General features: G+C 38.2%; 4 protein-coding genes across 9 annotated transcripts; 3 read left to right on the top strand and 1 right to left on the bottom strand.

Moving 5' to 3' along the window:
* On the top strand, positions 463-2,639 carry LOC109717610. Of its 3 annotated transcripts, none has more exons than XM_020243471.1 (2): positions 463-974; positions 2,267-2,639. In XM_020243471.1, exon 1 carries the CDS (start codon positions 600-602, stop codon positions 948-950), a length of 351 nt encoding a protein of 116 aa, XP_020099060.1. In that variant the 5' UTR covers positions 463-599; the 3' UTR covers positions 951-974; positions 2,267-2,639. The 3 variants fall into 3 exon arrangements, with proteins under 3 accessions (XP_020099060.1, XP_020099059.1, XP_020099058.1); XM_020243470.1 differs by having other exon boundaries at positions 2,237-2,639; XM_020243469.1 differs by having other exon boundaries at positions 465-974; positions 2,356-2,639.
* Positions 3,535-9,054, top strand: LOC109717608 (probable magnesium transporter NIPA9). 2 transcript variants are annotated; one of them, XM_020243467.1, is made up of 9 exons: positions 3,535-3,694; positions 4,443-4,541; positions 4,761-4,890; positions 5,412-5,500; positions 5,658-5,714; positions 5,807-5,865; positions 7,136-7,256; positions 7,511-7,659; positions 7,839-8,300. In XM_020243467.1, exons 1-9 carry the CDS (start codon positions 3,584-3,586, stop codon positions 8,017-8,019), a joined length of 996 nt encoding a protein of 331 aa, XP_020099056.1. In that variant the 5' UTR covers positions 3,535-3,583; the 3' UTR covers positions 8,020-8,300. The 2 variants fall into 2 exon arrangements, with proteins under 2 accessions (XP_020099056.1, XP_020099055.1); XM_020243466.1 differs by lacking the exon at positions 7,839-8,300 and adding an exon at positions 8,306-9,054 and having other exon boundaries at positions 3,543-3,694.
* LOC109717573 (casein kinase 1-like protein 2) lies at positions 11,166-16,746 on the top strand. The gene is made up of 14 exons (XM_020243420.1): positions 11,166-11,717; positions 11,818-11,858; positions 12,426-12,495; positions 12,587-12,735; positions 13,048-13,143; positions 13,242-13,312; positions 13,729-13,790; positions 14,281-14,344; positions 14,452-14,536; positions 14,619-14,745; positions 14,857-14,939; positions 15,023-15,083; positions 15,300-15,442; positions 16,086-16,746. Exons 1-14 carry the CDS (start codon positions 11,642-11,644, stop codon positions 16,377-16,379), a joined length of 1,422 nt encoding a protein of 473 aa, XP_020099009.1. The 5' UTR covers positions 11,166-11,641; the 3' UTR covers positions 16,380-16,746.
* Positions 18,380-21,241, bottom strand: LOC109717394 (probable cytokinin riboside 5'-monophosphate phosphoribohydrolase LOGL1). Of its 3 annotated transcripts, XR_002218177.1 has the most exons (8): positions 20,341-21,241; positions 20,061-20,158; positions 19,889-19,919; positions 19,367-19,466; positions 19,181-19,251; positions 18,946-19,089; positions 18,623-18,771; positions 18,380-18,446 (listed from the first exon to the last, which is right to left on the bottom strand). XR_002218177.1 is itself a non-coding variant. In XM_020243161.1 (7 exons), exons 1-7 carry the CDS (start codon positions 20,482-20,484, stop codon positions 18,682-18,684), a joined length of 678 nt encoding a protein of 225 aa, XP_020098750.1. In that variant the 5' UTR covers positions 20,485-21,240; the 3' UTR covers positions 18,471-18,681. The 3 variants fall into 3 exon arrangements, 2 of the variants coding, with proteins under 2 accessions (XP_020098750.1, XP_020098751.1); XM_020243161.1 differs by lacking the exon at positions 18,380-18,446 and having other exon boundaries at positions 18,471-18,771; positions 20,341-21,240; XM_020243162.1 differs by lacking the exons at positions 18,380-18,446; positions 20,061-20,158 and having other exon boundaries at positions 18,471-18,771; positions 20,341-20,499.

The raw sequence follows: 21,835 nt of genomic DNA, 5'->3' as shown, positions 1-21,835 counted from the left end.
TACATCAGAACAGCGCATTTCCTGGTCGATATTTCAACTATGATAACGTGCTTTGTGGGCCTGGTGTTACTCTAGTCAATTAGATTTTTCTCTCTATCTGCCTCGCTTTTTTCAGCTTTCTAGAAGAAGTAAGAAGTCAGATATTCGGTATAGACTTGAGCATGGAGCTGAAACGAACTTCTAACTGCAAAAAGTTTTTGCCTATGGCGTCTCTAGAAGATGTAAAGGATCTTCAATGACAAGCTATATAAATGCTTCTCTTTTTAGCTGTAATCAAAGTTGGCTAAATATAAATTTCGTTAATTCAACTTAGTTACCCTTTCAATTTCAACTATCAAATCAAAAAAATTTTCTACCAAGTAAGTTTTAAAATTTTGATTCAAAATATTTCTAAGGTGCGAAACGCAAAATCGGGAGAGTACGAGGTCTATACATACATTTTACCCATAAATATACGTACGCTTATTATTGCGCGTCGTAGAGTCCCACCATCGCCCTGGAAAGTTCCTCTCCCCTGTTCCCAGTCCACCCCGACGACACCAAAACACCCGCGGGGACAGAGAGAGGAGAGAGAGAGAGAGAGAGAGAGAGGAGCATCCATGGAGGGGGGGTTCCGATCGACCTCGTATGCGGACGCCCGCATGCAGATACAGCCGTACGGCAACGGACCCACCACGCCTCCTCTTCCTCTTCCTCCTCCTTTGAGGTCGTATAGCACCTCCTACGCCTCGTCCTCCCCCGCCCCATCTCGCGGCGCCGGAGAGATCGAGGCGAGGAGATCCAAGTCCTTTAAGAACGGCTGGGGCTTCATCGACCCGGAGCTGCAGAGGAAGAAGAGGGTGGCCTCGTACAAGGCCTACTCCGTGGAGGGGAAGGTGAAGGGATCGTTTAGGAAGAGCTTTAGGTGGTTCAAGGATAGGTATCATGAGGTCCTCTACGGTTGGTGGTGAATCCTTCGATTCCGCCCCCCCCAGGTTGGTATAATGGTATCACATGCTTATAAAGCTGAGAACTTTTTGTCGGGTTTTGCTTGATTTGATCAATAATTGGGTTTTTAAGGGTTTTTTTTTTTTTTTCAACTTGATTGCATTTGATTAAAATTGGGAACTTTTTCCTTTTCTTTGCCCCATCACATGGAGTGTTTGCTTTTTCATCTTATTATCCGTATTGCTTAGTGTAGTGCTTTCTCTCAAAATCTACTCCTCAGTAGGATCCTTCGACTAGTATTTTTTTTCTTTTTCTATTATTGGATTTCCTATTTTTGCATGCTTATGCCCAAATTAGTGACCATGTGCTTGTGCTTGTTTAATTTTACCTCTTAATGTTTTTTTTTTTTTTTTTTTAATTGTAAAGCTGAATGTGGTAGAGGAACTTAATCAGTTAATAATCCTGTGGAAATTTGTATGCTGTTGTTGCAATACCAATTGGAATTTCTCCTTATTTTAAGATCCTAATGTTCAATATACATGTTAGGCAGTTAATTTGGATGATGTAGGCTTAATTCTTGGTGTATCTCTAAAAGCACGAGTGCAACCATACGGTTTCAAGTTTGATTTTTGAGAACAACAACACCATGCAGTAGAATTCGATGTTTCGGTATATCTCCAAGTACTTACTCAGGAAGGAAAATGAACATCTTCTTTGGGAAGCTAAAATAGGAGATAGTTCATCAGTCTCGGGGAAATTGTTATAATCATCGATGACTGTTAACTATCTCGCGGAACATTGTTGTTCCCTTTTGATTTTCATTAGCATTCAAATATATCCTTAACAAGATAAGATATTTCCAATCCGATCTTATGTTTTAGTTTAGTTTGTGATTCATCTTATGATCGAACTTTGTGGTTACAACCTTCCAAAATTCAAGCACAGTAACACATCCTCTCTTTTTTTTTCGTGTAAATAAGTTTAGCATGGTAGGATATCCTAGCTGCTGTTATTTTCGATAGTTGACATGCTTCTTAACATTAGTAAGGTTTTGGGCTGATTCGGTTGCTTGTTTTCTTACACATCAAGTGTGATCTGTTGTTTCCGATAAACAAAAGAACAAATTGTGATTCTCCATCTCCTTTTTTTTTTTTTTTTTTGCATTTCTCTTAAATTTACATTGCTTTGCGAACTAAAATTTCTTAATATTATGGACTGCGGTATTGAAAGCTTATCATTTTCATTGCATTCTTCATCTCCTTCCCCATTTTCTTTGCACTATATTTCATTAATATGCATGTCTTTGCAGACTAAGCTTTCTAGAGATTATAAACTGCAGCATTACAGATTACCATTTCCGGTACATTTGATTGGGGAAAGAAGACAAACTCCGGTGCACTAAGTTATGCTGTGTTGATGCATTGACAGGGAACAGTGGCCGCCTTGGTTAGTGCTGGAGATTCTTCAGTTGGATCATTCTTTCTCAGAGTTTTGTTCGTAGCTCCGACTCCAAAGTGCAGCATTAGCTTGTTATAAAGTAACCATTATTAGTTTATTTTATCCAGTTGGAAGATGTATTTATTTGAGCTGCCTAAGGCTGCTGCAACTCTTCTATATTAATCCTTTTTTGTTTGCCGAAGTTCTGCATATCTATGAACAATACATTGTGTAGTTCGCAATGTTGGTAATAAGATCTGACTTTTCCTTTGTAACCTTCTTGCATTTCGAGTGTAGATTGGGATATGTGGTTGCTGAGATGGTATTTTTGTTCTTGGAGAAGGTTAAATTGCAATTCCATTAAGGGGTGATTGCTTTTTGTTGTTCAGTACATTGCTAGACAATTTCTTATGGGATTGATTCGGTATGTAACATGGTACTAAGAGAACAACAACTCTTAAACTCCTTTTGTTCTGTGAGGTTGCAGTTCCATTCTCATGTTTTAACATTTAGTAAGTTAATAAATTGCATTACAGTATTATCTGGGTGAGATTTGGATAGCAGGATTTTAGGAAGATCAAATAGGCTTTGACTGATGAGCCCTCCTGGTTTGAGCCCACTTCACCCAAGCCCATCTTCAAAATAATGGTGGTGAGGTCAACTTAAAACTCCCCGGCCCAAAAGGGAATATATATTAAAAAAAGGGTATAGATAGACAAAGTCCAAGTAAGAGTTTACAAAGAGAGTGGTCATTTACCCTTTTTCTTCTTTTTCTTTTTTATTTTTTGTTTTTTTGCGGGAAGAGCGTATTTGGGGTAGGAAACTCCTTTTAGTCCAGTAGTGTTAGGCAGCATAAATACAAAATGGGCCTCCAATTTAAGCCCAGGAAAGTAGGCCAGGTTAACGGGTATTCGGATCCATACGCCGCTCCAACTACTTGTATCCGCTCCGCCCATGAAGAGTGAACTCGTGGACGCGGACGCCCCACTCTTTACACGTAAGCGGAGGAGGAGAGGGACGCAGCTCCCCATTTCCAACATTTAAAAGGGCCAAGGTGGAAAAGGAAACCATTTCGAGCCATCGGAAGGAGAAGCTCTCGCCCTCCAAAACCCAACCTCGCCGAGATCGCAAGGGGAGAGAGAGAGAGAGAGAGAGAGGAGGAGGAGGAGGAGGCGGTGGTGGTGGTGGGGGATCGGGGATCGGGGATCGGGATCTCGCGATGTGGGAATCGATTTGCTTAACGCTGTTGGCGACCGCGGGGAACAACATCGGGAAGGTGCTGCAGAAGAAGGGCACCCTCATTCTCCCTCCCCTCTCCTTCAAGCTCAAGGTATATGATTCGCTGTGCCGATCTTATTGCGCCTTTTAATCCCCATCGTGGTTGCTTCTTTTCTTATTTCGATGAGATTAGGTTTCGATTCGCATAGCGTGGATTTAGTTTCAATAGTTTACAGCGCTAAGAAGTGCGATCAAATGCTAGTTCCTCGAATAATATGACATCCCTATAGTGATTCCTATCGGTGAAACAGTATTTGGATGCAATTACGTGTAATTTATTTACGAACGTATAGCATCTGGATTCTGGAGAAGATTTTGATTTTGTGGTTATTGAATATAACGCATGAAGTAGCTAATTATTTATGGGTTATCATACCAATTAGCATGAAGCTTCAAATTCTGCATTGGGCTATCAATTCATGATTAACTTTTTTTAAATCCTTGACATCTGGGTAGTAGTGAAATTGTAGTCAATAACATTGAATGCCTTCCAAATATGATAATCTTTTGTTGTCGTGCATTATCTGCCATGCCAGAGATTCATAGGAATGAATGGATCGAGATACTGAAAACTTCAAAACTTGTTAGCGTCAATCTAAGATTCTAAACCATAGAGATTAGAAAAATCTATGCGTGATTTCTCGGCATGTGATATTCAACCATGTGGGCGGTGAATGGAGTCACTTGGTTATTTGCCTGTTAGCTCTATTTGTTTTATTGTTTGTTATGCAACTTGTAAAGAAGTTAACTCTTCATAGTACCCGAAATTCCCATAATATGACATGAATATTCTATTTTAGGTGGTCAGATCATATGTTTTCAACAAATTATGGATATCAGGCTTCCTTATGGATATATCCGGTGCTGTACTGATGCTGATTGCGCTATCTCAAGCCCCGGTTAGTAAGCTCAAATTTTCACTTTCCCCTTCCTCAACAATTCAACTTATTGTGCTTAGTAGCCATCTTCATTCTTGTATCATCTGATCGTCTCCTTGCACGCCCCTTACTTTCTTCCATTATTTTGCATCCAAAGCTATTGAGCATAATGAAGAGAAGAACTTTCCTTTTGTATGCTTACTGTCATACCTTGTTGTAATGGCCATACTCTTTTTGCAGGTCTCTGTTATTCAGCCTGTTTCTGGTTGTGGACTTGCTATACTTTCAGTGTTCTCCCATTTCTATCTCAAGGAGGTAATGAATGCTCTTGATTGGGTGGGCATCACATTAGCTGGTATTGGCACCATAGGTAATGTAAGTTCTCACTTGATTACTTTTCTCTTGCTGCTGCCAATAAAATGTTGGTGGAGTAAATTGTATTACTAGTTCCTAAACTTACATGTTGAGTTTTAATTCGGTTCTTGAATTTTGAGTTGGACATTTGATACCCCAAACTTTTAAATGTTTACTTAGTCCTTACTTAAAGAGCATAAATAACTGACTGCTCATTGGTGCATCCCCTAAAGGGGCAACAGTACCAATCATGGCCTAAGATTTACCTTGTATAGTTGTCCGAGAATTTGTTTTCAGAGGAAAAAAAAAATGTGAATGATGCCTAATATTTACCTTGTATAGACCCCAGAACAGCTCTCTTTGGCCACCGTTGTTTGTTCTTCTAATGCATATTCAAACGGTTTAGGCGGCACTTGGTTTGTTTGATCCTCATGGGGCATCAATTCGTTATTAATTGAAGCATAGTATTTAGGGTCATCTCACACTAAATAGAACTACTTGATCGATCAGAAAGTTGTGCTTATATTATTATTGCAGGAGTTGGTATTGGAGGTGAGGAGCAAGATGGTTCTGATGTTTCTCTTTTCAGCATACCTTGGCTTGTTATATCAGTTGCCAGCTTGTTTGTGAGTCCAGTTACCTATTCTGCATTTCACAATCTTTGATTTACTTTTTAGGTAGCAAAACAGACGATCTTAATTGTCAGCTCGTTCGATTATTCCCTCTGTGATTTGTATATTATTACCTTCTGAGAACTTTTTGATGATGTACATGAGACTGCAGGTCCTCCTGAATGCTTGGCTTCATGCGTATAAAAGTCGGCGGCGTGAACAGGAACTGGTTAGCATTTCTCTTAGGCATTCTTGTAATTAGAAAAATCTATACAATTTTGTGAATGTTGCAATATTTTCCATGCTTTATCTTCTTTGCAGACGAACTCTGAAGTCGTTGAGGAAATTATATTCGGTCTGGAATCAGGCATCTTATTTGGGTAATGTTGTGATGTCCCTCTCTTTCTTTGTGCACAAACTGATATTCATATCTAGTTTAATTTATCTTTCTTTTATTATTTTATTTGTGAAATGTGAATTGAGGATATAATAGTGGATAATTTGATGATTTCTTTAACTGTCTTGTTGGTCATATAGAAAGTGCTATATGCTATACTAGGCATCTGCATTTCTTTATGTTGACAAAGGTCACTGGAATCCTACATCCGTAATGAGGTGATCTCAGTCTGATTTATGAATGCTAAATAATTTAACAATTTTTTTATATGCGTGCAGCAGCTACAAGATAGTATTCCATCTTCAGATGTGAGCTAGTTATATCCATAATCTGACTGGTCTTTTTCCATTGATGAGTATCATAAATTGTCCATTTGAAGAATGGAGATAGACTTTTGTGGCTTCATTCTATATAAAAAGCTTTCTTACCATTTTTATGCATAGACTTCTAAGTTCAGTAGTGAGTAATTAATGTGATATTTCACTTGCAATTACTGTAATTTAACGTAGCTAATCACTTCTGATAGTTTTCTATTCCCACTATAGATTTTTGCAGTAGAAAGCTTGTTATTAGTTCTTAAATAAGAGAGCTAGCTAGAACTGTCATATGAAGTCCTCGAACCTTTCCAGATTATGCAACTGGCCTTTGAGTCTGGTCCCTTAAAACAGTTATCGGACTTAGGCCTAGTTTCGTTATGTGGTGGTTAAAAGTACTATTTTTATATTATAGAAGGCCCAAAAGTCTAATGTGTTTACAGTTTTTCCTCCTCCAATGCTTCAAAATTGCGGTAGCAACCGTCACTAGCGAAGCATGTAGCCACACGCTTCTCCAATGGCAGCTGCAACCGTAGTTTTATAGTATAAATTATAAAAAAGTGAAGATTGAAAGCGCTTTTGGAACTTTTAGGCTTTCTATAATATAAAAATAGTGCTTTTAGCTACCACATTACCAAACTAGGCCTTAAAATGAGAGATCTTGAATTTAACCCAGATCAAATAAAGGATATGGTAAAACATCCGACCAGCAGATCACAGAACATCGACTACTTGAATTCTACTTAATGAGTTCAGCATATCCGGTACTCTGATGATTTTCCTAATTTATAACCTTACTAAAGACTACTCTCATCCAAGTTCTTTGTTTCTCGTTCTAGTTTTTTGTATTGCCACGAGTCCTAACTGCTCTTGTTTTCTTGAAGCCCATTTTATGGACATGCTGTGTTGAATGTTAATATAGCTACATGATATTTGCAGGATTTCATCTGTGATATCAAAGATGGGTTTTGTTCTCTCAGAGAAAGGCTTTTCAAAGATTGTTGTTCCTGTATCCATTTCCATCAGTGCTTGCTGTAGTGCCATGGGATTCGTCTATCAGGTATTCTTAGTTTATTCCCTTTAGTTTTGAAGATCCTTAAACTTGCTACAAATGTGGCATGCCACGTAACTTCTATATTCTGTGCCCCCATTTTTTTTCCTCCTTTAACAGATTACCCTACATGGCTCCAATGCATATTTTGGCAGCTTTATGTACTAGATTCATATGTTGATGATGCAAATCAACTCAGTTTTTTTATCTATGAGGTTGAGCTTAGCTGTAATATTGAATAAGTTCTTGGATAATTTGGGCAGACTCGAGGTCTGAAGCATGGAAGGGCTATTGTAGTATCTACTTGTGCCGCTGTGGCAGCTATTGTGACTGGTGTGCTAGCTGGTATGCTTGCTCTTGGTGAGCATATACCAGCAGCTCCTGCCGCGCGATTCTCTCTCTTACTTGGATGGTAACATTGCTAAAACTTTTTGTTTATTCTCATTATCAGCTTTCCCAAATCATTCACCTTCATTTTAATGAAGGTGCATCTATAAATCAGTGTGCCACCTATCTATCATGCCTCCATAGTATCACCTTCCTTTTATCCAATTATTTGATTTTTAATTTAAGAAAATGCTGCAACTGAAGCCTGTTTTCAGAGTGTGTTTCCAAAGACTTTGAAGCCTGTTTTCGGAGTGTGTTTCCAAACACTTTGAAGCTTCGGTCCTATGTCATGAATTGGCAGTGGAAATCTCCACAAGAGAAGCGTCAAGCTGGTTGCTTCTCCCATGGGGGTTCACACCGTGATTTTGTGTCATCAAACAGTTGAGCTCCTGAGTGCTTTCCAATTTTTGGGTTTCTATGGCATCAAAGGGGTTACTTTTGGAGAATGTATCACCAAACTAGGGCCTAAGTGGGCAGCAGAGATTGACATATGAGATGATGGAGAGTTGATCGATGGGTGTTGCACAGAAGTATATACGTGCAGGCATTTGTTTTTCTTTCTGGAGGCGTTGTAATATAGTGGGATAGCTACAAGTATTGTTATTACTATTACATACATTTAAGTACACCAATGGAGTGATAGTAAAATGCTCCAATTTTATTTTCTGCAGGGTCTTCATCATTGTTGGGGTGATTCTTCTTGTTAGTTCGGCTCGCATAATTGCACTCCTACCTAGGCCTTTGCGGCGATTAGTGAGGAGTAATATCGAAAGGAATCACAATATTAGGCGGACTGGCTCAGTCCGTATCAAGGATTCAAGCCCAAGCACAGTAGTCCATGCGTCAACTCTGCATCATGTAATTAGTTCTTCAGCAAAAGAAAAGGCTTAGATAACCATCAAAAAGGATCTTTATAGTGATGACACTGCGACACCACCCGATTCTCAAATTCAAGTTTTGATGATGCAGAAGCCCTGTATACATGCCGCAAACCCGGCATAAATGGTGTCAGTTTAGTGGGCTCAAGATTTCAGATTCTGATGCTCTTTTTTTAAAAAAAGGGAAAACATTCTTTACATTAATTTGTTTCAGGACTCGTTTTGATCATGGTGGGGTACATATTCTTGATTTGATTTGATAGCTGTGTTGTAAACATTGTTCTTTATCTAGACTGAAGGATGTACAATCTACCGGGTTTAGATGCTTGGATTGTGCTATACCATATTGCCCATCTCTCTGCACTTGAATTTGTTGCGGAACCCCCCTTGTTTTTTTCTTGGTGTGCTGCATATTGTTCGCGTGCCTACTTTATAGAATACCTGAAAGTTAGGTATTGCAACAAGTACCTTGTAGTCTATCTCTGTATTCATGGTGCGTGCATGCCAGTAGTACTCAAATTATGTTGTTTGAAGCAGTCAAATTAAGATACGTTGCATTGGAAAGGAGATAAAAATCTGATTGTTGTGTTTAAAGTATCCTGATTCTGCTTCTGGGGTGGTGTGTGGGTTGCAATACATGCATGATGTACGGAATTAAAATTTTAAATCTTCATGGTCTCTCTGATGGCGGCTGCTAATTGAAAATTTTATTACAGTTTTGCTTTCAATGCGGGGGGGTGAGCTACTATTTCTCCACCGCCTGAATCGTTTGAACCTCAGTACTCTTGTCTTATTTTGTTGGTTGAACGAGTAATCAGAGTCAGCTTTAACGTTTCTGATTTGTTCTTTGTTGGAGTTCGCTGTTGCTGTTGTTGTTATGAAGATAAGGTTGGATAATGCTTTGGAGTTAGGTTGCTATGTAACACCTACCATTTGAATTTTAGGTTGGGCAAAATAGCTCAAGATCAACAAGGATTGAAAGTAAGACAGGAAAAAGTCGCCCACGCCTGTTATGTCGTTGGATAACCAATGAAAGGGAGACTAGTCATTTTCTCTGCAAGGCTTTTCTGAGTTGGTCAATCCCCCGGAGAAGACGATTTCTAGGGGATGGACCAACTGAAACTTTGACGAAATATGGCGGCTGACGACTCCTTTGCCAGGAGATGAGATGCTCCTGCAGAATGGGATCTTTTGTTCAACTTGCGACCAAAGATTTAAGTATCGTGATACAGGGTCGTGCTGGAAATTTACCTTACGGCACGGTACATGCTGAGCCATATTGATATGTGCCGGTTAAAAAAATTATTATGCTGACACATAATAGTATAAAATATTTATTTTCTTTAGCAACAAAATATTCTAACTATTTATTATATCTTTTTATTACATCTTTTTAACTTTATTGAAAAAATTATTTATTAATTTAAAGAATAGAGTATTTTGATCTGTGTCATCGGCACAAGATTTGTATCGTGTCGATATCTTGTTGGTACAATACGACACGGTGAATACGATCCGTACTGACGGGCACTTAAAACCAAGCTTAAGACACCCGTGTGCCTGAATCCAAAGGTAGCAACGTACCCTTCTTGTGCGCACGCATCCACGTACATACACTTATATACATAATGTGTACTTGTATGCAAGTCATTCATCGTCTCCGGGGTAAAGGTAAAATAGAACAGAATACACCAAAAAGAGGCCTTTAAGCAACCGCATATTCGCGGTTTCTAAGAGCCAATTTGGCTTGGGAGAAAAATTCGTTTTTCCATCTCTCCTGTGTTTTTCTCACATCACCGAGGCATGAGCATGCTAATAAAATGTTATCACTCTGCACTAAATGCACAGCAATCTGTCAGGAATTTAACGATATTATTGTGCAATCTGAGTCCCTGATATAACTTTCCTAACGGAGCGGGCTATAAAGGAGGCCCAAAATTAGTTGTCATTATGGGAGACAAATGATGACGTAACTGCTGGATTTAATGTCTTTAAAACCACCAGTGAAAACTCAAAGGTCATGGACAACTCTTGGGATCACTAGACATTTATAAGAGCTTATTATTATATGATAGTGAATGAGTTAATTTGTGTTTTAATGTGCACTCAGTAGTGACTTAGTATAAGTTAGATTCATTATATTTAAAAGCCTATAAATAGAAGGGTCGGCTAAGGCCAAAATAAATAGTGACACCAAAGAGTTGTGTATTATAATTTTATTTTTCTAAATAGTGAAATACTAATTTTTTGAGAACGTCTATATCTCTTCTCTCCTTGTTGCATACGTAGTCGTAAGGCGTGGAGGTCCGGACTTACAATAATAAGCTAGATTTGCTCATCTTCGAATAGAAAAGCGAGCACCGCACGGACTGTACAACCGCACGGACTATACAAATAAAAATACTAAGACCGTAACAAACCTCTCAATAAACACACACATAAACAGAAAAACACACTTGTATGCATATACAAATCAAATAGGGGTAACAAATAATATTTACTTGCGTGTATTCCTTGGTCAACAATCTCTCGTCCCTAAACCTAATCCGGGGAGAGAAAAAGATCACGCCTGATAGCGGACCAAAAAGGAAAAAAAGGAAAAAAAGAAAAGAAAAGAAAGGAATAAGACTGGAGAGAGAGAAAGGTGGGGGCAAAACGGGGAACTGGGTATCCGCTACCGCAGCCGCTGTTTCGATGCATGCGTTAATACGATATATCTCGGGACCGTTTCCTCCCTTAATTCCCCCCCTCTTCGTCTCCTCCCCTCGTCTCCTCTGAAACCCTAGAAATCAGAACAAAAGAGAAAAAAATCGAAGAAAAAATTTCCCCTCCTCGCTATTTATTTAATCAACCCCTTCTACATTTTCGGATCGATCTCTGATTCTGTTCCGTTGCTTCGCCGTTTTTTCATCTTTTTGTTGGTTTTTGAGCGCGATGGGTGTCGATCTCAGCTACTTTTTCGGTGTTGTTGCGGCGCCCGTTGTTTCTTTTGGTCTCGGGTGATTTTGCCATCCTCTAGGGCGATCAAAGGAGGGGCTTTTCCTCGGTTTACATTTCTTTTTTTATTATTATTTTGGATTCTGCGGCTAGGGTTTGGATTTTTAAGGTGCGGAATCTCTGATCGCGGTGATGGAGCCTCGCGTCGGCAGCAAGTTCCGCCTCGGTCGCAAGATCGGGAGCGGCTCGTTTGGTGAGATCTATCTAGGTTTGTGCTGATCCCTGGGGAATGTAATTTTTTTCCTCTTGTTCAATTTTTTATTTTTTTAGCACTTCTGATCGTTATTGTTTTTGATACACTCTTGTAGGTACTAATATTCAGACCAATGAAGATGTCGCGATTAAGCTTGTAAGTATCATAGCATTAGGAGTTTACATATTGGGTGTTGTAAAGGTCTATTGTGGCTACTTAGTTTTGTGATTAATGTATCTGAATAGTTTAGAAAATTATGATTTGGTGATTTCTCAGGTCAAGTTTTTATTAATAACTTGTTGCAGTTTGTAAACTAAGAAGCTTCGCTGCCTCACAAGTCACAACCCATTCCCTTTTTTTTTTTTCACTACCAACTCACACTGTTTGTTTTATCATACACGTTAGTTTTTGCCTGAGGCTAGAGAAGGCTTTCAAAAGATCGCATACATGTCCCTTATCTTCTTGCATTCCTGCTATTTTTTAAGATATTTATATCTATATTTATTTATATTTTGTGGAACTGGTTGACTACTTCGAAGAGTTAGCGAGTATATTGCAGTTTAGACTGCTCTTTTCCTTTTATCGCTAACCTTATTACTATTAGGAATTGAAAAAGTAAACTATCCTAGAATGATGAATTTTATGCCAAAGTTTGTAACAGTGATTCTCTTCGCTTTTTTTATGCTGAAATTTGTTTTCTGATTTATTATGAAAATCTGACAGGAAAATGTGAAGACGAAGCATCCCCAATTGCTATATGAATCAAAGCTTTACAAGATTCTACTAGGAGGAAGTAATAGAAACTCCTGCATCTTCTTTTATGTCACCTGAGAATTGTACTCTTGGATGTCTTAACCTCTCTTCCTCTGGTCTGGTTTTGGCAGCTGGAATTCCAAACGTCAGATGGTTTGGTGTTGAAGGGGACTATAATGTCCTTGTCATGGACCTACTAGGGCCGAGTCTTGAAGATCTTTTCAACTTTTGTAGCAGAAAGCTGTCTTTAAAGACTGTTCTGATGCTTGCCGACCAGATGGTATGGTATTAGATAATGTTCCTGATGGGACTTCCAATTGCACCATTGTTGTTGAACCTTTTGCAATCCTGTATTTGAGTATTGTTGTTGTAATGGTCGAATGGATGTTCTTACTTGTGGTTACGTACATTGATTTCTTCAAATTTCTCAGAATGTTTTCAAATTCTTTCTCCAGTGCAATCTGCCCCTTTTCACACTTTTTTTTAAATCTTCTTCCACCTAATCATACTTCATTGATCTGCTCTTTTCAGATGTTTTCTGTCACAATAGATCAATGTGATTGCTGCTAATTCTGGTTAGTTTCTTTTATAGATCAATCGAGTGGAGTTTGTTCATTCCAAATCATTTCTCCATCGAGACATCAAGCCAGATAATTTTCTTATGGGTCTTGGAAGGAGAGCTAATCAGGTGAACCACCATACTTTCCCGATTATATGTATTTTCCCACACATCTATTGCTATAAAGTTTATTATCTATTTCTTTTTGTTACTTTGAGTGCCTATAGGTCTACATGATAGATTTTGGCCTGGCCAAGAAGTACAGGGATACTACAACGCACCAGCATATTCCATATAGGTATTATATTTTCATAACTAATTTTTTGTCTGTTATCTTGTATGTATGAAGGGAACTGCAGTTTCATTGTTTTGTATATTTTTTTAGCTTATTGTTGCAATCTAGCTCAATCCAATGTTAAGAAAACATACAAACCAATGGGCATCGTTTTCTTTTTTTTGTTTGGAGATATAATTGGACCATCTTATGCAGATGGTGCTTTTTCTTTTTTAAGCTGTTGGGATAGTTTGGGTTAATAACCACTCTAATGGAAGTGATTAAGTTTAGTTGTTTCCCTTTACTTAGTTTATCCTTCAGTGACATTATAATTGGAAGCAATAGCACTGAACTTTCCACTTCTTGTCTATTGATGTTGTATTGAATGTTGGATTAGTGGAACTCCTTTTTCTAGTCTAATGCGCTCACAAATAATGCAGAGAGAACAAAAATTTAACCGGGACGGCGAGATATGCAAGTGTCAATACGCATCTTGGCATTGGTGAGTAGAGTGTCTTCACAGTGCTGCTTTTGAAACTTTACATTCGTTTAGGATCTAGCTATTTTAAGTGCTTAATTTAATTCACTATGTGTTAGTTTGTCTTCATTTGTTCTTTACTGTTCTTGCTTTTTTCTGGTGTTCTGAAAGGTACCTGTGGTATGTGGCTGGTGAAACATTTCTGCGTTATATGTAATGCTAGTGAAAACTATAAACATCTGCAAGTAGAAATTAATGCCCAAGTGTTTTAACTATATTCATTGCTTACATAGCTTTATGTAAAAAGCATCGTACTAGTGTCTAAGTATGTATCTTTGTGTGTTGTATTTGTTCTAGACTGTTCATTCTATGCGATGTGGTTAAGCAACAGCATAAGCATATAATTCACGTGCTGATCCACGTAGTACTGCTTTGTAGAATATTTTCTGTGTCATATCCGTTGTGTGATGCGCATCCTTGTTCAGATTTTGACATTGTTTTGTTTGGGCCTCAGAACAAAGCCGGAGGGACGATTTGGAATCTCTTGGTTATGTACTTATGTACTTCCTAAGAGGAAGGTCTGTTGCCCTATTTGACTGTTTTTTTTTCCTTTTCCTGTAATGTATGTATCAGTCTTAGTCATTATACGTACGTATCATCTAAGTCATGTCTTTGTTGTTATTAGCCTTCCATGGCAGGGCCTAAAAGCCGGAACCAAAAAGCAGAAGTATGAAAAAATTAGTGAAAGAAAAGTTGCGACTTCAATTGAGGTAACAAGGCATGAGGTTTTGGAGCTTACGTGTCCTATTTCCTCTTATGTTAGTTAATCCCTTTTTTTCTGTCAAATTTCAGGCTTTATGTCGTGGATATCCTTCTGAATTTGCATCATATTTTCACTACTGTCGTTCCCTGCGGTTTGATGATAAGCCAGATTATCCATACCTTAAAAGATTGTTCAGGGACCTTTTCATCCGCGAGGGTTGGTTTTCCATTCATACTTCAGTCAAAGGGATTTTTGTACCATTACTGAGGAATGTGTAGAAAATTTGGGTTTTTAAGGGTGATAATTGTTCTTATCACTGTCTTGCAGGATTTCAGTTTGATTATGTATTTGACTGGACGATTCTGAAGTATCAGCAGTCACAGATTGCTAGTGCTCCTCAGCGTGTTCATGTTAGTCCCACACATAAATTCTCTCTTTTTTTTCCTGAATTTTCTGCTCTTGGAGGAGTGGCTGATATTCTTATGTTTCTCAGGGTACTGGGGCTGGACAAAGCTCTGGCATGGCTCCCGCCGTGGTGAATGAGAGGCAATCAGGTATACTGTTCATCTTTAGACATCGTCCCTGATGCTACAATTTTGCTTCTATCTTTTAGCTGTAATTAGCTGGTCTTTTGGTTCCTGTTGAGTTACGGAAATACAATTATCTAAAATTTTATTAATTTTAGAAATACTTCCATCCTATTATCTGTATGTGGAGTTTGTATAGTTTCTTTGAACAGATGATTCAATCGGCTCTTTAAATTGCTTTAGGTGGTGAAGAAGGTAGGACAAGTGGTTGGGCAGCAATGGATCCTTCTCGTCGGCGGGCCCCACTTCCAGTAGTTAATACAGGCAGCTCGTCCAAGCAGAAGAGTCCTGTGGGGAATGATCCATCTGCTTCTAAAGATGCCATGGTCAGTTCTATTTTCACTCGATCTGCTTTTCTTCTATGCAGTCACCTGTTTTTAAGGAGAGTAGATGAGATTTGATTAATTTATCTCTCTGCTGGGTATTTAAATATTTGAATGTTGCTTTGAATATATCGGAGTCTTGCGTGATGAACTGCAGTCCCAAAGTCTAAAGACTAGACAAGCCCAGCGTTCGCGTAGATAGCAACAAATTGTTTATCGTGCTTCATGAAAGAATTACTTGGGGCCTTAGATCTTCCATGCAACATCGAAAAATATCAAAATGTTCTAGCCATAAAGTCACATATTCAGATACTGTGGTTGCTGAGCTGCTTGTGCAAATTCTTTACAATGCTGATTTTTTTTTTTTTTTCACAGAACTATTTCCATTGCGTTATTTCCTTCAGTATATAGTAATTTTGTCGCTTGTCAAATATCTGCATCTTCCTTACCATTCCACTTTGTTTTTGTCGCATCTTTGCGATTTGAGTGGGCACGGAATTCAAATTGAAAGCCTATTTGTAAATCCTAGTCAACCCTGTTGATTTGTGGCTCTGCTAAAAAGGGCTATATCGTTGCCATGAGAAGTACAATATTTTAATAATTGTTTACCTTGTAATTTCTGACTGAGAAAGCTTATATGATGTAGCTATCCAGTGCGACTTTCTTGGGACGGCCAAGCGGATCCTCAAGGCGAGCTGCTGTTTCTAGCAGCCGGGACGCCTTTCCCACTGACTCTGACCCCTCACGAACCCGAATGACGGACGCAAGCCCTGGGGCTTTACGGATGGTTTCCGCTTCTCAGGGGAGCTCACCTTTCGGCCCTGCTGAGTCCCGGCACATCTCTTCTGGGAGGCACCCATCTAATGTCAAGAGCTATGAGTCGACCTTGAAAGGCATTGAAGGCCTTAGTTTCGACCACAACGAGAGGCTCCACTACTAAGTACGCGGCAAATGCTATATGCACCCTGTAAAAAAAGAAAAAAAGGAAAAAAAGAGAAAAGAATTAGTAATGTAGAGGACAGGATATGGTCTGTATGTTTCTTTCATCCCCGTTCATTCCCCTTCAGTTGTGAACGACGGGAGCAAAAGAAAAGGGTGGGCCTGAAGAGGCGCCTTTCAACTTCCTTTTTTTTTTTTAACAAAAAAAACTGAGTCATGGGTCTGTAAATTGTGATGGGTGGTCTGTGGATGGGCTCCTCTTTCATGTCTTTTGGTCTTTGTGATTCGATTTTCTTGCTTGAATATTCTTTTGTGTTCGCATTTGACATCAAATGTTTATCATCTGATGGTTGCTAAGATGTTCGAAATTTCTTAGGCTTGTAATGTGTCTAATGGTTTGATGTTTTCGCCTTCTTTTCTTCCCAAAACTAAGCTAAAAATGTCGCAAATATGGAATATTGATGGAATGAAGAGGGCATGACAAAGGCATGCCAGACATACTGGAGATTGGTCTGGATGGCGAAATCAACCATTTATTTTTGAGTAATGAAACAAACTATGAAAGCTGCATTTGGTTGTCTAACATTTAAACAATATAAAAATTAATTTGTTGCATTGCAAAAGTGACTTCTGGGGCCAAGATGGCCTCTATGTATTTTGCTGGCTACCTAGTGGATCCATTTGTTTAATTGAAAATGTTGTGGGAGTTGAGATTAGCAGATACTTGGCGCTGTCATGATCTTCTCCTCACAAGTGGCACAGTTAGGAAGAATTCTTTCAACCAAAATCATGCATTTTAATGCAACAATTTTAAGCACAATAACTTTTCCCAAAAAAAAAAAAAAAACAAAAAAATTGAAACGAAACCTCTGTCACTTGTATATAGGGTACTCTTTTTTTAGTTAAAGAGTATGCCTTGTTTTTCACAATGAAAAATGTCAATTGTACATCCAACTTTTAAGTGTAAATTTTACACCAATCCAATCCAAGAGTTTAGAGAACTATTTTAAGTTTTTAGTATTAAAAAATAAAATTATGATAAGATTAGTGTAAAAAAATTAGTCTACAAACGAAAAGTGTGTAAGATTTACATTCATTTTTAGATGTACAGATAGTATTGCTTTTGCACAACTAGTTTCTGAGTTGTTTTTCCCCGAGTTGCCCGCAACAAATATTTGATCCTTTTGACCAAATTCAAGAAGTTGGATCTGTTTTCAACTCTCTTAATATATTGATAAAGATTTATCTTCTTCTTCTTCCCTATATCAATAACGAGCAAGAAGACCAACATTTCACTAAGCAAGTCTCCAACCTCACCCATGTTCTTGCCAACAACTACAGTATTATTCTAATCTATCAGTCAAATACTTTTAAGCCTAAACCACAAAAACTGTTCATCTTCTCAGCATACTAACCTACTCTTCTAGAATTTTTTTTTTTATTATTCTAACGGAAGATCATTTTTAACTCTTGTAACAGCTCCCACCTCTTATTTTATCAGCATTTATATCACCATTCATTTCTATTGGCTCCATATATATTTCTAATTTTCAGGTGAGCTATAATTATGGAACACTTAGTTACAATCTAATGGTCATGCTTCTACGCAAAAAGGTTGGTAATGAAGGACCCAACATACACCTCAGAGTACATCATATGAAACTATTTTTTATTACAAATTGGCCCAGAATCTACGATTCTCTGCATCATTTGTATTTAACTTATGTTTGACAAAACAAATTAAGTCACCTCTAGTACCACAAAACAAAACGATTTGGGCATTAAACAAGTAAGTGATGTAATCAACTGCAACTAAACTAATGATTGAGAGAAACGCGTGCATGCACGGACGCATATAGTTAAAAGCAAATGGCTGAAACAAGCCAAACATGCCATCCCATCACTAGCATGACTTCTTCTCCGATTAATTGAAAAACACTCAAGAAATTATGTCAGCTTAATTGTGCATGACTCACCCCTACAAACCAGGACAAAGAGATGAGAACACGTCAAAGTAATACCTTCTTAATTAAGATAAGCTTCTGGGTCACACTCTATTGCTTCAATACTGCGAAAAAGATAGAAAGTTCAATTCAATCACACTAAGCTCCGACCTTTAATTATTGGCAAAAGGACAGAGATTCTTAATTCGCAGTTCATCACAAAACAAGCACCGACAATTTTATTAGGATATCAATTGTAAGATAGAAAACTATTCTAAACAGTCAAGGCCAATGGAAGCACCTCTGAGACACAAATTGCCAAAAGAAGAAGAATCAGAGATATGGTGTGCAAGGAACCAATTAAGTCGGACTCGGTGCTTTCGAATAGCCTAGTTGCGAAATCTCCCAGCTCTTTCGCGGGGCAACCTCTTGGTGAGATGGTGTGTATTGCTGAAATTCAAAAAAAGAAAAAAGTATAAGAGGGCGCAAAAAAGAAAAACAAAAGAGTATGTAGTCCAGTTTTAAAGAATTAGCGTAATGCCGTAAGAAGTTCTCGATCCGAGAGAGAGAATAGGTCCTGTGAGCTTCACATAATAGAATAAGAAACTAAAATGGATAGCTAACCTCCATCTTCACTAGCAGTTCTGTTGCAGTTGGAGCAGAAACAACTATATCCCTACATGCGGGCTTTATAAAACCTTCCTTCACGCCGTCGTCGAATAGAGCGAGTAACGAATTGTAGTATCCATCAACATTTAGCAAGCCAACCTGCGTAGAAATAGATGACGGTTATTTAGGTATTTCGGTTTTAACTAAAGGATTCACATTAAATTGTGATGGCAAATAGATCGGTACTAACTGGTTTTTCATGAATTCCTAATTGTGACCATGTAATCATCTCTAGTACCTCTTCCATCGTTCCAAATCCTCCTTGAAGATCCAAAATAAGCAAAATTTAAGATCCTTTTTGTAGGATTGAATTGCCGGTGTTTGTGAGTGCTAAAACTTGAACAAAAAGCTCAAAAGCTAAAGAAAAAAAAAAAACCTGGAAGAGCGATAAAAGCATCTGCTTGTCGAGCCATTTCGGCTTTCCGTTCATGCATGTCCGCAACGGTCTTTACTTCCCCGATGCTTTCACCTGATATCTACAAAAATAGATCTTGCTACCAGTAAATGATCAACAAAATTTAGCCAAAAAGTAAGTAACATCACCGCAAAAGAAAGAGTCTTTCTGATACGTGGTGAATCCACAGACGATTGTGCATTCCGTATGGACTATTCGAAAATTAACTCCCTTAAATTACAAAACTTACGACTCATACATCAGTTGTTCATGCAAGTAATTGCATTACAGTATGTAAAGAGAGCAATTTTATCATATTTTACATCCTTTCTTTCTCACTTGTCATACTACATGAGAAGAGGTGAGGATATGAGAGGACGAGAACAATTTTGTATAATAGAAGGTTAAGATATCCAAAGTCAAATACACAAACAGAAAACATCAAGGAACCAAATTGGAACAAAATGACCAAAAAAAAAGGAAAACTTGGAAAATTTTGTGTACCTCTAGAGGCTTGAGGGCCGCGGGAATTACCCTGCATATCATTTAGCACTATTAGTATCAAAACATAAACAGTAAATTTGCTAACAATAATTCACTAGAAGAGAAAATAAAACCATAAAATTCATAGTAAAACCCCACCAAATAGAAAGTTATAAATAAGTAGAGTGATTACCCAAGTACATGGCAACCTCCATGATGAACAGTTTGAGAGATCAAACCCATCAACCCCACACTCCCTCCACCATAAACCAACTCAATCTTTCTCTTCACCTACAATCCATCCAAACACACACCAATGCTAACATAAACACAAAGCCAAGGAAAACCCATAAACTATCCAACCTCATCACCACAACCCAGGAACCAAAGCAACCCAATAAGATACAAAACCAGACGCTTCAAAGCAAATCCAAGATGAGATTTTTAAGGAAACCCAGAAGAGAAGGGAGTACCAATTCGTGACCCAAATCGAGAGCCGCATCGCTGAACACCTTCCGATACCCAGAGTTACTTCCACAGAAGACGCAAATCCTCTTAAACTTGCTCAAAATCTCTCCTTCCATGGTTGTTGTTGTTGTTGCTGCTGATGTTTCCATTACCACTGTGTTATTACGCACCAGGAATCGGAATCCAATAGAACCCAAATCGAGGAGAATCCTCTTCTTCTTTCTACTTGTAATCAATATGTTTCCAAACGAATCCCAAAAAAGGGTCAACAACTATCTCTTGTCTCTCTATCTTTCTCCTAAAAATTTAATCTTTTGACGTCCTATCTCTTTCACAGCATGGTGGGAAAAAGAAAGATACAAAAATAAAAAAAAAAAGGAAAAAAAAAAAGAGAGAGAGGGTTGAGGTTGAGGAGGAGGGGAAGTCGACCGAAAGAGAGAAAGCTCCCTCACGTCTCTTTAATTTAAGTTTATTTTATTTTCTTAAATTTTTAATTTTATCTTATCTTTGTTATTCAGGTGATCTGAATGTTTGTCTCAGGGCCAATATTTGCGCCTTACGCTGCGCATACCACCATATGACATAACCTGTTTCCTTTCACTCACACTGCTTTGCTTTTAAAAAAGTTTCTGTATATATTTGGTTAGGACTGCAACTGTGTCATTTTGGGTGGAATCCAACACATGAAGCCTCCAACACTGATCCAAACTTTTTATATCCTCTGCTCGGGATTTTGTTTCCTTAATCCAATCAATCTTGTTCATTATTTTATCAGCCCCAATAATTGAACCTTATGTTTGATTGGGCTAAAATCAGGATGAGGACGGATTCGGTTGGTTTGAATCTGATCGACTCTGGTTGCTCGCATGTCAGGTTAGGTTGATTCATGTTAGATTTGATGTGAAGCCCAATTCAACCCTGATTGAAATTTGTTTACGGTTTTTAAACTCGGGCTAAACCCAAACCGTTGCGACGGATAGATCAGGCTCGGTCTTGTGGATTCAGTTTGGGAACTTGACATTTACTGAGATAAATGGCCTCTCAGTCAGTTTGAGAGATATGGATATGAAACATCTTTCCAATCAAAAATAGCACTGCAAACATCTTGTGGATGGGGAGTTTTACAGACAATTTCAGCTCTTCAGATATATATATGTATTAATGTGTATCATTCCCTGGTCACAGATAAGGAGCTTGTGAATGGATGGCTGACACAGATTAATTAACCAATTTAAAACATGGCCAGAAAATTTTCTGATAGCTTTTCCAAGGAATCCTTTTTCATCATTTGCCACCTCACTATTTATCTCTCTCTTTTTGAAAAGGTTAGTTTCTCTCTCTCTCTCTCTCTCTACTAATCAGTAAACATATGGAATTCACTCCATTTTGCAGCGATTTCTACAAAGGAAATAGGAACATGAGCCCGAAACTAGAAGCGCAACCAACGATGTAGAAACCAAGTAAAAAGGGAAAGAAGAAAAAGAAATGACATAGAAACCA

Source organism: Ananas comosus, linkage group 11, assembly GCF_001540865.1.
Source record: "Ananas comosus cultivar F153 linkage group 11, ASM154086v1, whole genome shotgun sequence".
Lineage (NCBI taxonomy): Eukaryota > Viridiplantae > Streptophyta > Magnoliopsida > Poales > Bromeliaceae > Ananas > Ananas comosus.
The sequence above is the reverse complement of the archived record's forward strand: the minus strand, read 5'-3'. Positions and strand labels throughout refer to the sequence as shown.

What these genes read in the sequence shown, in the direction of transcription:
- LOC109717610 (XM_020243471.1), top strand. Translation starts at nt 600, where the DNA reads ATGGAGGGGGGGTTCCGATCGACCTCGTATGCGGACGCCCGCATGCAG.
- LOC109717573 (XM_020243420.1), top strand. Translation starts at nt 11,642, where the DNA reads ATGGAGCCTCGCGTCGGCAGCAAGTTCCGCCTCGGTCGCAAGATCGGG. An exon ending in CAAGATTCTACTAGGAGGAA is followed by an intron (nt 12,496 to 12,586) that starts GTAATAGAAACT and finishes TGGTTTTGGCAG; the next exon opens with CTGGAATTCCAAACGTCAGA. An exon ending in CTGCTTCTAAAGATGCCATG is followed by an intron (nt 15,443 to 16,085) that starts GTCAGTTCTATT and finishes TATATGATGTAG; the next exon opens with CTATCCAGTGCGACTTTCTT.
- LOC109717394 (XM_020243161.1), bottom strand. Translation starts at nt 20,484, where the DNA reads ATGGAAACATCAGCAGCAACAACAACAACAACCATGGAAGGAGAGATT. An exon ending in GGAGGTTGCCATGTACTTGG is followed by an intron (nt 19,920 to 20,060) that starts GTAATCACTCTA and finishes AATGATATGCAG; the next exon opens with GGTAATTCCCGCGGCCCTCA. An exon ending in TAGGAATTCATGAAAAACCA is followed by an intron (nt 19,090 to 19,180) that starts GTTAGTACCGAT and finishes ATTTCTACGCAG; the next exon opens with GTTGGCTTGCTAAATGTTGA.
- LOC109717608 (XM_020243466.1), top strand. Translation starts at nt 3,584, where the DNA reads ATGTGGGAATCGATTTGCTTAACGCTGTTGGCGACCGCGGGGAACAAC. An exon ending in GAATCAGGCATCTTATTTGG is followed by an intron (nt 5,866 to 7,135) that starts GTAATGTTGTGA and finishes TGATATTTGCAG; the next exon opens with GATTTCATCTGTGATATCAA. An exon ending in CCATGGGATTCGTCTATCAG is followed by an intron (nt 7,257 to 7,510) that starts GTATTCTTAGTT and finishes TAATTTGGGCAG; the next exon opens with ACTCGAGGTCTGAAGCATGG.